The following is a 12,517-nucleotide window of genomic DNA, read 5'->3' on the forward strand; positions in this document are numbered from 1 at the left end:
TCAAAATGTGAAATATAGAGTTGCCATATGACCTAGTTCACTCCTAGCTATATATCCAAGAAGATCTATGTCCACACAAAAACTGTCACACGAATGTTCATAGCAGCAACATTCTTAATAGCCAAAAAGCAGAACCAGCCCCAAAGTAAATCACCTGAAGAATGAGTGAGTGAAATATGGTCTATTCCTACAATGGAACATTTGGCCATAAAAAGGAATGAAGTACTAACATGTGCTGCAACCTAGACAAACCTTGAAAACATTATGCCAAGTAAAAGAAGCCAGTCACAAAAGACCACATATTATCTAGTTCAGTTCGACTTCTATGAAATGTCCAGAATAGATAAATCTACAGGAACACAAAGTCGATCTGTGGTTGCCTAAGGGTAGGGGCCGTGGGAGAAATGGGGAGTAACTGCTAATGGGCCTGTGGTTTCTTTTTAGGGGTGATGGAAATGTTCTGAAATTGATTGTGGAGATGGCTGCGTGACACTGAATATACTAAAAGCCACTGATGTGTACGCTTCAGTGGGTAAGTGGTATGATCTGTGGATTAGCTCTCAATAAAGCTGTTTAAAGACAAGAATATATTTGCAATCAAAAGAGGTCTTTCTGGTCTTAGTGATGTGGTTCAACTCACTGGCTGGCAGGTGGCAGAGTAGCCTTGCTTACCAGGTGGGATGTTTCCAGACTGAGCTTCCTCGAGCTCTTGGTTCCTCCTGTTGCTGGGAGGGAGCATTCAGGGACCCGCACCCCACTCCCACCGAAACCACCACCACAGAAGACAGAGCACAGAAACCAAAATGATCACTCCCACGCTTGTTCCTCACAATCGCTCTTCACACTTTTATTGTTATTTCTCTTCACATGGCAGACACAGAGCTGTCGTCTTGAAGACCACCACTGACCAGGAAACGCCACTTTTACAAAGCCATCCCCCCTTTTCAGGATTGGAACAGTTTTCCTGACCATTTGGGAGCACTGAAGGGTGACCAGCACATTTGCACATGCAAAAAAGGAGTGACCCCAAGGCCTCAGCCACACTTCCCAGCGCTCACCATGGGCTGCAGGTGACTTGCCAGGTTTGGGGTTTGTGAGCTCTCCTCGCTGCTGAAGGGGGAGGCCCTCAAGAACTGAGAGGCCGGGGTATGGCTCATGAGTGTTGACATTTACGGGACAAAAGCGTATCATTAGGATAAGGAACAGCCACAGCGCTTCATGCTTGTGAGGGTTAACTGTAGGAGCCAGTGGAAGGATTCCAGTCTATGAAAATGTAAAGCGAACCACGGTTTTTAGCTGGGTGGGAAACAGGAAAACTGTGATGTCGGCCAATGATCACCATTTTTCTGCCCATGTGAGGGTCCGCATGAGACCCTTCTCCTAGATCCTTATCAGACCCCATACTGCAGCCGATTGACTGACTCATTAAATAACACAAGTTATAAAACTTTAAAAATGGGGCATTTACAGTCAGGGACATAAATACGTGCTTTTAAAAGTGTCTACATACATATTTACAGAGTTGCAAGATCAACCATAGTAGCCCTGAAAAAAAAAAATCCCTTTATTGTGTGACAAATCGTGCTCATCAGAGCTCCCTCCTTCCACTCTGGGTTTGATAGCTCACTACCGAAATTGGAGCTGAGAAAACAGCACCCAAATGGTCTCGGACATCCTCGTCTGGGGTCTGCCCCAAAGGCACAAAACCCAAGAACTTCACTGAACTGGGTTCGAACGCCAAGCTCAGCTCACCCGTTTCTCCGAGACATGGACTGACTGTCCTCCAGACAGCAGGAGTCAGCCCCGTCCGCCCCTGGCAGGATGGCCTCCGAAATCTCTTCTTCTTCCCTGTGTGCTTTTTAATCTTCCCATTTTTTTTTTTTTTCATTTCCCAATTTGTTTGCTTCCTATTGCAGCTAATTTGAGAAGCTCAGACATTAAAGGTGTTCATGGTCCCACCAAGTGTGGCAATGAAGGGCACAGGAGATCCCTCCCCTCCATACACCATCCCCATTCCCTGCCCTTCCCAAGGGAGGAAATAGATCTGTAAGTGGGGACAAAGTCTTTCTCCCAGGTGCACCTGATTTGAGGTTCTCTGCAAAGACTCAAGAGCAATGGACTGATGAGAATTTCAAGTCTGGAAATGACTCAAGAGCCAGAAACTCGAGACACCTTAGGCAAGGAAGGGGACTTTCCATGTGCTGGGGCCAAGGGGAATGTTCAGGCTTGGCTCCAACGTGCCAATATGCTATTGATTCCCAGAGATGTTGCGGGGAGAGGGAAGGTGGGGAGACAGGGGTGGTACTGAAGGGGAACTCGGCCTCCTCCTGAAGGCCTTCCTAAGGCTGACCCTTGGGTCAGACAAAAGTCCCCATAATGGCAAAAGACAACTCAAGAAGCTAAAAGCAGGGTCAAGGAGCTCTTGAAAAATTGCATAGTAGGAGAGGCCCCACCCCAACAAGAAGGCTGAGCTGCAGAACACGGTCCCAAGAGCTGCATCCAAGTATCATCCCAAAGGACAGCGTGGAGTCGGCCGCCTTCCTGCCGCCCCGGGGTTCGGGACCCTTGTTTGAAGACCACTCGCGCACCCGCACGAGAACATGTGAACACACACGCACGCACACATGCACGCACACACATGCACTCCCTTTCTCTTGCAGGCTCACACAACTGGGATAGGTCGGTACTCCCTGCAGGGCAGACTGCCAGTCCCTTTGGCTTCACTGATTCCAGGTCACTTCAGGTGCTGAGGAGAAAAAGAAAATAAAAATAATAACGGTGAGCACATATTCAGTGCCGATCACAGTGGTCCATGCATTATTGCACTTAAATTTTGTAATTAAACTGTTTATTGAAACATACCATACATACAGCAAAAAGCGCAGCTTGATGAATTTTCACAGTCAATACACCTGCAGAGCTGGCACCCAGATAAAAAACCAGAACATGACAGTCGCTCATCAGCCCCCGACCCGTGACCCCTTTAAGGATACATGAACCCTCCTGCCCTCCGGAAGAACCACTGTCCTCACCTCTAACACCATAGACTGATTTCACCCATTTTTTAAGTTAAATAAATAGGGTCAATCAGTACATCTCCTGCGTCTGGCTTTTTCCACTGAGTGTTTGTGAGAGTCACCCATTCTGCACGTGTGGTTGATGTTTTCAACCTTGTTGTTGTGTAGTGTGCTACTATAGAAATACACCACCTCTATCCATCTACTCCTCTGCTGATCCACTACTGGGAACTTCCAGTTTGGTGCCATGTGAGTCATGCTGCTAGAACATTCTTGTATGTGTCTAGAAGACACGTATGGCACATATATGTATGCATATCTGCTGAGCGGAAGTGCTGGGTCGTAGGACGTTCATAGATAACATATCAGCATTCTCGCAGTTGTTTCCTGGTGCACGTGGGTACATAGCTGCTGAATGTGTCCCCAGCAGTGGGAACTGCTGGGTCCTGAGGTACCCACGTGTTCAGCATCAGTCGACACTGCCAAACAGTCTTCCAAAGTGATGGTACTCCCGCTTAATTTCCTTTGGATGTTCATAACAACCCTCATGACAGGCAACACAGATCCCCATTTTATATGAAAGAAGTGGAGGCTCAGAAAGGAGAAGTAACTTTTACAAGTCTGCCGATGATGAGCAGCAGAGGTGAGGCTTGAACCCAGGCCAGGCTCATTCACTCCAGCATGTGTGTGCTCTTCCAGTCAGGAGGGGATGGCTGTTCCCGCATGTTTCCTCCGCAGAAACCACATTTACAGTGCTTAGTCCAGAGCTGAAAATATGGGTGAACCCTTAGTAATGTTCACTAAAGACCAGGTGCGGTGGCTCACGCCTGTAATCCTAGCACTTTGGGAGGCTGAGGTGGGCAGATCATTGAAGGTCAGGAGTTCGAGACCAGCCTGGCCAACATGGTGAAACCCCCGACTCTACTAAAAATACAAAACTTAGCCAGGTGTGGTGGTGGGTGCCTGTAATCCCAGCTACTCAGGAGGCTGAGGCAGGAGAACCCCTTGAACCCAGAAGGCAGAGGTTACAGTGAGCCAAGACTGCACCACTGCACTCCAGCCTGGGCGACAGAGTGAGACCCTGTCTCTAAATAAATAAATAAATAAATAAATAAATAAATAATGTTCACTGCATTGGGTTGAATTGGCTGGGCCAAGTTCAGGGATACAGTTCTCTTGCCCAGTGGACCTGGTCACTACTGCTAAAAGTAACTACTGCTATTATTATTACTACCACTAATAATGTAACATTTCAATAATAATAAAACCAGTTGTTTATGGAAGGCTTACTGCATACCAGGCACTTTGCTAAGGGCTTTTCATTCACTAAGCTATGCAATCCTCTCAACAAACCCATGACAGAGGTATTATTATTATTAACCCATTTCACAGATGCATGAATTGAAACCCACAGGAGTGAAGTAGCCACTGAAGGCATAGCTCCAGACACTGTGCACCTAACCACGACGCTATGTTCATTTCAGTTTCCTGAAATGTCTCGATGGGGCTGGAAAGGGCTGTTTGCAGGGAGTGAGACACTGTGCACCTAACCACGACGCTATGTTCATTTCAGTTTCCTGAAATGTCTCGATGGGGCTGGAAAGGGCTGTTTGCAGGGAGTGAGACACTGTGCACCTAACCACGACGCTATGTTCATTTCAATTCCTTGAAATGTCTCCATGGGACTGGAAAGGGCTGTTTGTGGGGAGTGGGACACTGTGCACCTAACCACGACGCTATGTTCATTTCAATTCCTTGAAATGTCTCCATGGGACTGGAAAGGGCTGTTTGTGGGGAGTGGGACACTGTGCACCTAACCACGACGCTATGTTCATTTCAATTCCTTGAAATGTCTCCATGGGACTGGAAAGGGCTGTTTGTGGGGAGTGGGACACTGTGCACCTAACCACGACGCTATGTTCATTTCAATTCCTTGAAATGTCTCCATGGGACTGGAAAGGGCTGTTTGTGGGGAGTGGGACACTGTGCACCTAACCACGACGCTATGTTCATTTCAGTTTCCTGAAATGTCTCCATGGGACTGGAAAGGGCTGTTTGTGGGGAGTGGGACACTGTGCACCTAACCACGACGCTATGTTCATTTCAATTCCTTGAAATGTCTCCATGGGACTGGAAAGGGCTGTTTGTGGGGAGTGGGACACTGTGCACCTAACCACGACGCTATGTTCATTTCAATTCCTTGAAATGTCTCCATGGGACTGGAAAGGGCTGTTTGTGGGGAGTGGGACACTGTGCACCTAACCACGACGCTATGTTCATTTCAGTTTCCTGAAATGTCTCCATGGGACTGGAAAGGGCTGTTTGTGGGGAGTGAGACACTGTGCACCTAACCACGACGCTATGTTCATTTCAGTTTCCTGAAATGTCTCCATGGGACTGGAAAGGGCTGTTTGTGGGGAGTGGGACACTGTGCACCTAACCACGACGCTATGTTCATTTCAATTCCTTGAAATGTCTCCATGGGACTGGAAAGGGCTGTTTGTGGGGAGTGGGACACTGTGCACCTAACCACGACGCTATGTTCATTTCAGTTTCCTGAAATGTCTCCATGGGACTGGAAAGGGCTGTTTGTGGGGAGTGGGACACTGTGCACCTAACCACGACGCTATGTTCATTTCAGTTTCCTGAAATGTCTCCATGGGACTGGAAAGGGCTGTTTGTGGGGAGTGGGACACTGTGCACCTAACCACGACGCTATGTTCATTTCAGTTTCCTGAAATGTCTCCATGGGACTGGAAAGGGCTGTTTGTGGGGAGTGGGACACTGTGCACCTAACCACGACGCTATGTTCATTTCAATTCCTTGAAATGTCTCCATGGGACTGGAAAGGGCTGTTTGTGGGGAGTGGGACACTGTGCACCTAACCACGACGCTATGTTCATTTCAGTTTCCTGAAATGTCTCCATGGGACTGGAAAGGGCTGTTTGTGGGGAGTGGGACACTGTGCACCTAACCACGACGCTATGTTCATTTCAGTTTCCTGAAATGTCTCCATGGGACTGGAAAGGGCTGTTTGTGGGGAGTGGGACACTGTGCACCTAACCACGACGCTATGTTCATTTCAGTTTCCTGAAATGTCTCCATGGGACTGGAAAGGGCTGTTTGTGGGGAGTGGGACACTGTGCACCTAACCACGACGCTATGTTCATTTCAGTTTCCTGAAATGTCTCCATGGGACTGGAAAGGGCTGTTTGTGGGGAGTGGGACACTGTGCACCTAACCACGACGCTATGTTCATTTCAATTCCTTGAAATGTCTCCATGGGACTGGAAAGGGCTGTTTGTGGGGAGTGGGACACTGTGCACCTAACCACGACGCTATGTTCATTTCAGTTTCCTGAAATGTCTCCATGGGACTGGAAAGGGCTGTTTGTGGGGAGTGGGACACTGTGCACCTAACCACGACGCTATGTTCATTTCAGTTTCCTGAAATGTCTCCATGGGACTGGAAAGGGCTGTTTGTGGGGAGTGGGACACTGTGCACCTAACCACGACGCTATGTTCATTTCAATTCCTTGAAATGTCTCCATGGGACTGGAAAGGGCTGTTTGTGGGGAGTGGGACACTGTGCACCTAACCACGACGCTATGTTCATTTCAATTCCTTGAAATGTCTCCATGGGACTGGAAAGGGCTGTTTGTGGGGAGTGGGACACTGTGCACCTAACCACGACGCTATGTTCATTTCAGTTTCCTGAAATGTCTCGATGGGGCTGGAAAGGGCTGTTTGCAGGGAGTGAGACACTGTGCACCTAACCACTACGCTATGTTCATTTCAGTTTCCTGAAATGTCTCCATGGGACTGGAAAGGGCTGTTTGTGGGGAGTGGGATGTCTTCAAGAGAAGTCGTGTCCCTTCCCAGAGGACGCCCGCTTATGCAGCAGACTGGCCTGTCTGCCTGTGCCCATGAGCCAGGGCAGGGGGAGAAAAGGAAGCAGAGGTGGGGCCAGCTATGGAGTGGCTGCATTCCCTTGGCCTGGCGTAGCCAGCAAGTGTGGGTCTCCCCTGGGTCACATGGGATCCATTAAAGAAGCCCATCTTGCCAGTCCTCCACCGAGAGTGCAGCCCTCTGGGGAGGTCACAGCAGCAGGAGCTGGGGGCTGGACCTGAGGTGGAGGGCAGCTCTCATACAAGGGAGATGGGCCAGGATGGGCAACCTCTACACACTCCACTCCCAGGACCCCGGGAGAGAGCCCACGTCAGAAATCCTGCCCACAGAGGGCCCTGAGGCTGCCAGTCTTAGCCAAAGGAGCAGCAACAGCCGAGAGAAGGATCACAATGGTGGCCAGACAGGTGAGAGGCTGTCCCTTCCCTGGGCCTCTTGCTGAACCCCTGGGGTGGGAAAGACGCGGGGTGAACACAGGATGTGCAAAGGAAGCTTCCCTATAGACTAGGCAGTGCGGCACTTTTCTGCACTTAAAAGTGAACAGAAACCTCTGGGCTTTGTGTGAGCCGCAGGAAAGGGGGTGCCACAGAGACTGGTGAAAGGCAGTGCTTGCCAGAAATCATGCTTCTCCGTGTTCATTCTTCCTGCATTCAGACCGTCCAGGAGACGGGTGACGAAGCCTTGAAATCGGAATGGGCAAGAGCAGGCAAAGCAGCCAAGGCCGTGGGTCCTTCAAGAAGGTCATCCTTTTCTCTGAACAAAACCCACACGCACACACAGTTTTGCATGAAGGAGGCACGGTCCACTTAAAAGTCCAGGATCCGTCCCGGGAATCAGGAGACCAGAGTGTTGATGCCAGCTCTGCCACACGCCCATTCATGTCAGTTTCCGTCTCTGTAAAATGAGGGCTTTGACCTGCACACCTTCCTGAACTAAAATACTTGGTTGTGGCATTCTGATAAATCTGGAACTGTGTCAAACAGTGCTATGGACTGAACTGTGTCCCCCTAAAACCCTTATGCTGAAGCCCTAACCCCGCCATGTGATGGTATTTGGAGGTGGGGCCTTTGGGAGGTGATTAGGGTTAGATGAGATCATGAAGCACGGCTCATGATGAGATGCGTGGACTTCTAAGAAGAGACACCAGAGAGCTTGGTCTCCCCCAGGCTCCCGCCACGTGAGGACACCGCAGTAAGGTGGCCGTCTGCAAGCCAGGAAGCAAGCCCTCACCAGAACCTGGCTATAGTGGCACCCTGATCTGGTACTTCCAGCCTCAAGAACCATCAGGAAATAAATTTCTGTTCAATATTTAAGCCACGCAGTCAGTGGTATTTTGTGATGGCAGCCTGAGCTAACTAAGGCAAACAGTATAAAGAAGATTTTTTAAAAAATTATTTTAAAAATAATAAAAGTAGCACATGCTTGGTGTAAGTACCAATTTATAAAATGGAAAAAAAGCTACCTAAGATTTTAAGGAGCAAGTTTTAGTCACTTAGACATGAAACTGCTCAGTTTGGAGCCTTCGTTGTTGGTAAGCAAACAGAGACCGTAAGATGCAGAGGCAAATGACGTTAGGCCTCTCTTCATTTGATCAGCTAGCTTGGGAAACTGTATGCGTTTTTAAAGAAGGAAAAAGAAGGCCGCCACCTAGGACAGTGCCTGGCCCTGGGACACAGCCTAAATTCATAAGGCTTGGCAAATGCTACATACATTTCATCTTCGTCATGGCCAAGCCTGCAGTGGCCGACAGAAATGGCCCGGTCTGTTTCGGAAGGAAGCCAGCCCAGTTGCACCTGGCTCTCCTCCGGCTGCAGAGAACACCTGCTCTGGGGTGGACGCAATTCCCCGGTGCCCATCAACCCAGAAGGTTCATGCAGCAGCCTTGGCCACAAAGAGGATGCTGGACACAAATGGTTCCCAGAGGTGGAATTGCTCATCCTGGCATGGCCTCTCATTTTCTAGAAGACTCTAGCCATGTCCTATGTCTCTTCTCTTGGGGCCTCAATTTTTCCATCTATAAAATGGGAGGTTCATCTCCCAGGGCCTCCGAGTTCTGTACTATCTTAGAGACCATTTCAACATTGTTCCATGAGACTCCAGTCCAGGGTCTAGTCTCCAGGTTCCCCTGTCAGGGAGCAGCTGGCCCCAGAGAGACAGGTTCAGTTCCAGCAGCAGACAACAGACTCTCTGGGGAAGAGTGGATTTTATTTTTGCTCCCCTCCCCAAACCCCAGAGGAATAAAGCCAAGCCGGAAACTCCAACTGCTTAAGAAAGAGAGAAGTAAACAGCCGGGCGCGGTGGCTCACGCCTGTAATCCCAACACTTTGGGAGGGAGAGGCGGGCAGATCACGAGGTCAGGAGATCAAGACCATCCTGGCCAACATGGTGAAACCCCGTCTCTACTAAAATACAAAAAAAAAAAAAAAAAAAAAATTAGCTGGGCGTAGTTGCGGGTGCTTGTAGTTCCAGCTACTCAGGAGGCTGAGGCAGGGGAATCTTTTGAACCTGAGAGGTAGAGGTTGCAGTGAGCCAAGATCGTGCCACTACGTTCCAGCCTGGCAACAGAGTGAGACTCCGTCTCAAAAAAAAAAAAAAGGGAAAGAGAGAAGTGAGGTCTTGGGGAGGGAGGGCAGGCAGAAGGAAGAAAGGGTCTTCTCTTCCTGGCATAACACAAAAGACCTCAGAGTTTCAGAATTCAGCCCATTCTTGCCTTGAACTACACTCATCCCAAACAACCCTGGCTTGTTTTAACCCCTGCCTTGTGTTAAGCAGGCATCCCCAAACCTAAGTGTGTCCCAGAACCCAGGGGGTCAACTGCTAGTGCAGGTTCCCTGGTCACACCCACCAAGATGGGCCTGTGCCAACAATACCCACCCACAAATACAAGCAGCACTGTGAGGGGTGGTGGCCAGTCCCCTCTCCCATTCACCCTGTATTCAGCGTCTGTCCTGTGCCAACCACTTCCATCCTGGGTATCTCACCGGGCTGATGTGACTTCCCACAGAGATGTGAACTCGTGATTTTTTGGTTTTTTTTTTTTTTTTTTTTGAGATGAAGTCTCGCTCTGTCACCCAGGCTGGAGTCCAGTGGTGTAATCTCGGCTCACTGCAAGCTCCACCTCCCAGGTTCAAGCCATTCTCCTGCCTCAGCCTCCCACGTAGCTGGGACTACAGGCGCCCGCTACCACGCCCAGCTAACTTTTTTGTATTTTTAGTAGAGACGGGGGTTTCACTGTGTTAGCCAGGATGGTCTCAATCTCCTGACCTCGTGATCCGTCCTCCTCGGCCTCCCAAAGTGCCGAGATTACAGGCGTGAGCCACCGCGCCTGGCCGAATTCGGGATTTTTTAACGGGGTTTGGCCCTATTCATATTATAGTCCAGTAAATGGGATTTGAGCCTTTTTGGCCATTTTGTATATTTGGAACTGGACTCTGAGATCTGTATTTATAACAGCATCTTAGATCTTCTGATGTGTGAGGTCTTCTGATCACACTTTGAGATGCTGGCCTTGGGGACACAATGAATGCAGTCGTGTGGTGTCACCAACAGGGAGCGCCAAGCGTGCTCATCGGTCACCAGCAGAACCCAGGTACTCCACAAATGAAAAGTCTGGTTTCCACGTTTTTATCCAACAGAAATCTTAAGAGTGATTCCACGCTTTTACTATCAGAAAACCTAGGAAGAGACTGTTTTGGTCCAAAATAAATCTGATTTTTCTATTATCTGAAATCTGAAATGTTCCAATGAGCATTTCCTTCGAGTGTCATGTCCTTACTCCAGTTTCAGATTTTGGGGCATTCCAGATTTTGGATTTTTGGATTAGGGTTACTCAGCCTGTATTATTTTTACTTTCAAATACATTGTGAGAATAGGAACTCTGCTATCTTTTCTGGGCTTACGGCCTCTGAGGCAATTGAGAACTGAGTATAATTAGTATTTTTATCATTATTACTCCAATAACGACTCACCTAGTGCTTACTATGTGGCTGACACTCTTCTAGGTGCTTTGCACATTTGACACTTGCAATTCTCACAACCACCCTATAAAGTAGGTACTATTGTAGTGCCCACTGTACAAATGTGGAAACTGAGGCTCAGAAAGACTAAGTAATTTGCTTGAAGTTCGCAGCCAGGAAGTGGCAGAGCTGGGATGTGAAACAGGTGGTCCAGAGTCTGCACTCAGCCACGTGCCCTCCTGGAGGGAGACCCTGCGCCGTGCCTGATACACACAAGCAATCACGCCCACCCCTTTCTCTCCTTCCCTCCCCACCCAAGACCCAAGCCCACACCCTCTCGACCCCCAGACCCACCCACACAGTGCCAGAAGCTGTTCCGTCCTGCCTCGTACCTGTCAGGGAGCAGGCAGAGTGTCTACTCTTTGAAGAATGGTCCCTGGAACTGGGCTGCAGCCGGGGCTTTGACCTTCCTACACTGCCTGGTGATGTACGGGGCCGCTGGTGGAGAGCATCGGGATGCCAAGCGGAGGCTGTAGCTGTGTAGGAAGAGGAACAACACACGTTGTCACCAGGAGCCCAGCCCAGTGCCCTCCCTAGACATTGCTGGGGGGCTTCCTTAGTGCTGGTCACCACTTCCCAGGCCTGGGCAGGACTGTACTTCCTGGACACCTTGAGGTCAGGTGCCTGGCGTTAGCTAACAGGACATGAGCTTAAACCACCAATGTGTACTTCTCCATGTCCAGTCCACCAATTCTCTTCCCTCGGAGACGACTGCAGAAGCACGGGCAAGAGGAGTGTCCATTGGGCTGGTTCTGAGCCACCATGATGGGCAGCGCCGTCTGGTGACCCCCAGTGGATATGCAGATGAGCCAGAATGATTCCGATTGCATCAAAATAATGGCTTTGCCCTTCTCTGATTCTATTTCCCTAGGCGCCTCCCTGTTCTCCCCTCCTGCCAGGCCCCAACACCCATAAGGCCGAAAGCATCTGGGGAGGTTACTGTTACCAAAGTACAAACACACCTGCATATGGGCTGGGTTGTGGGGGATGGAGGCAGGTCCCCTCCCTGCCCTTAACCCCACACTCCGCATCTATCCTGTGCCGAGCACTTCCATGCTGAGTATCTCACGGGGGTGGCGTGGCTTCCCAAAGAGGTGAATCTAGGATTTTGGGGGGGCATGGTTTTGCCCTATTTATACAAAAAAGCTCCCCCGCCCCATCCCAGTAAATGCGATTTGATTTTTTTCAGAAGGGCCTTTAAAAATTTTATTTAAAAGATAGATGATTCACACAATTATTCCTTTCCTTTCCTCACTCAGCTAACTCGTCCTTCTCTTCCATATCCCAGCTGGGATGTTACCTCCTCCAGGAAGCTTTCCTTCTTTAACTCCTGGGTAGGGTGTTCCTCCAACAGGCCCCTTACGTGTGTGTCCCCATCCCAGCACTTGCTACACTGAATTAAAAGCCCAGAATAAGGTGTCTGCCTTTCTCATGAGCTCTGAGATCCCAAGGTCAAGATCTTTGTCTCGTTCATTGTTGCATCCCCAGCTTGGCACAATAAAAATAAACATCCGGCCAGGTGCGGTAGCTCATGCCTGTAATCCCAGCACTTTAGGAGGCTGAGGTGGGTGGATCACCT

At 49.4% G+C, this 12,517-nt stretch overlaps 1 protein-coding gene across 4 annotated transcripts in view; it reads right to left on the reverse strand.

The window, feature by feature from the left end:
* Positions 1-819: 819 nt before the first annotated feature.
* The window catches only part of PRDM2 (PR/SET domain 2), a 131,821-nt gene continuing 120,123 nt past the window's right edge, over positions 820-12,517 (reverse strand). For 3 of the 4 annotated variants that reach the window (XM_030913474.1, XM_030913477.1, XM_030913478.1), the window contains 2 exons: positions 11,271-11,414; positions 820-2,746 (listed from right to left, as the gene is read on the reverse strand). In XM_030913474.1, coding sequence (XP_030769334.1) covers positions 11,294-11,414 — 121 coding nt within the window. In that variant the 3' untranslated portion in view covers positions 820-2,746; positions 11,271-11,293. Of the gene's footprint in view, positions 2,747-9,307; positions 9,325-11,270; positions 11,415-12,517 lie in introns of those variants that run through there. The other variant, XM_030913475.1, reaches the window with a different exon arrangement.

This window comes from Rhinopithecus roxellana, chromosome 12 (genome assembly GCF_007565055.1).
Source record: "Rhinopithecus roxellana isolate Shanxi Qingling chromosome 12, ASM756505v1, whole genome shotgun sequence".
NCBI lineage: Eukaryota > Metazoa > Chordata > Mammalia > Primates > Cercopithecidae > Rhinopithecus > Rhinopithecus roxellana.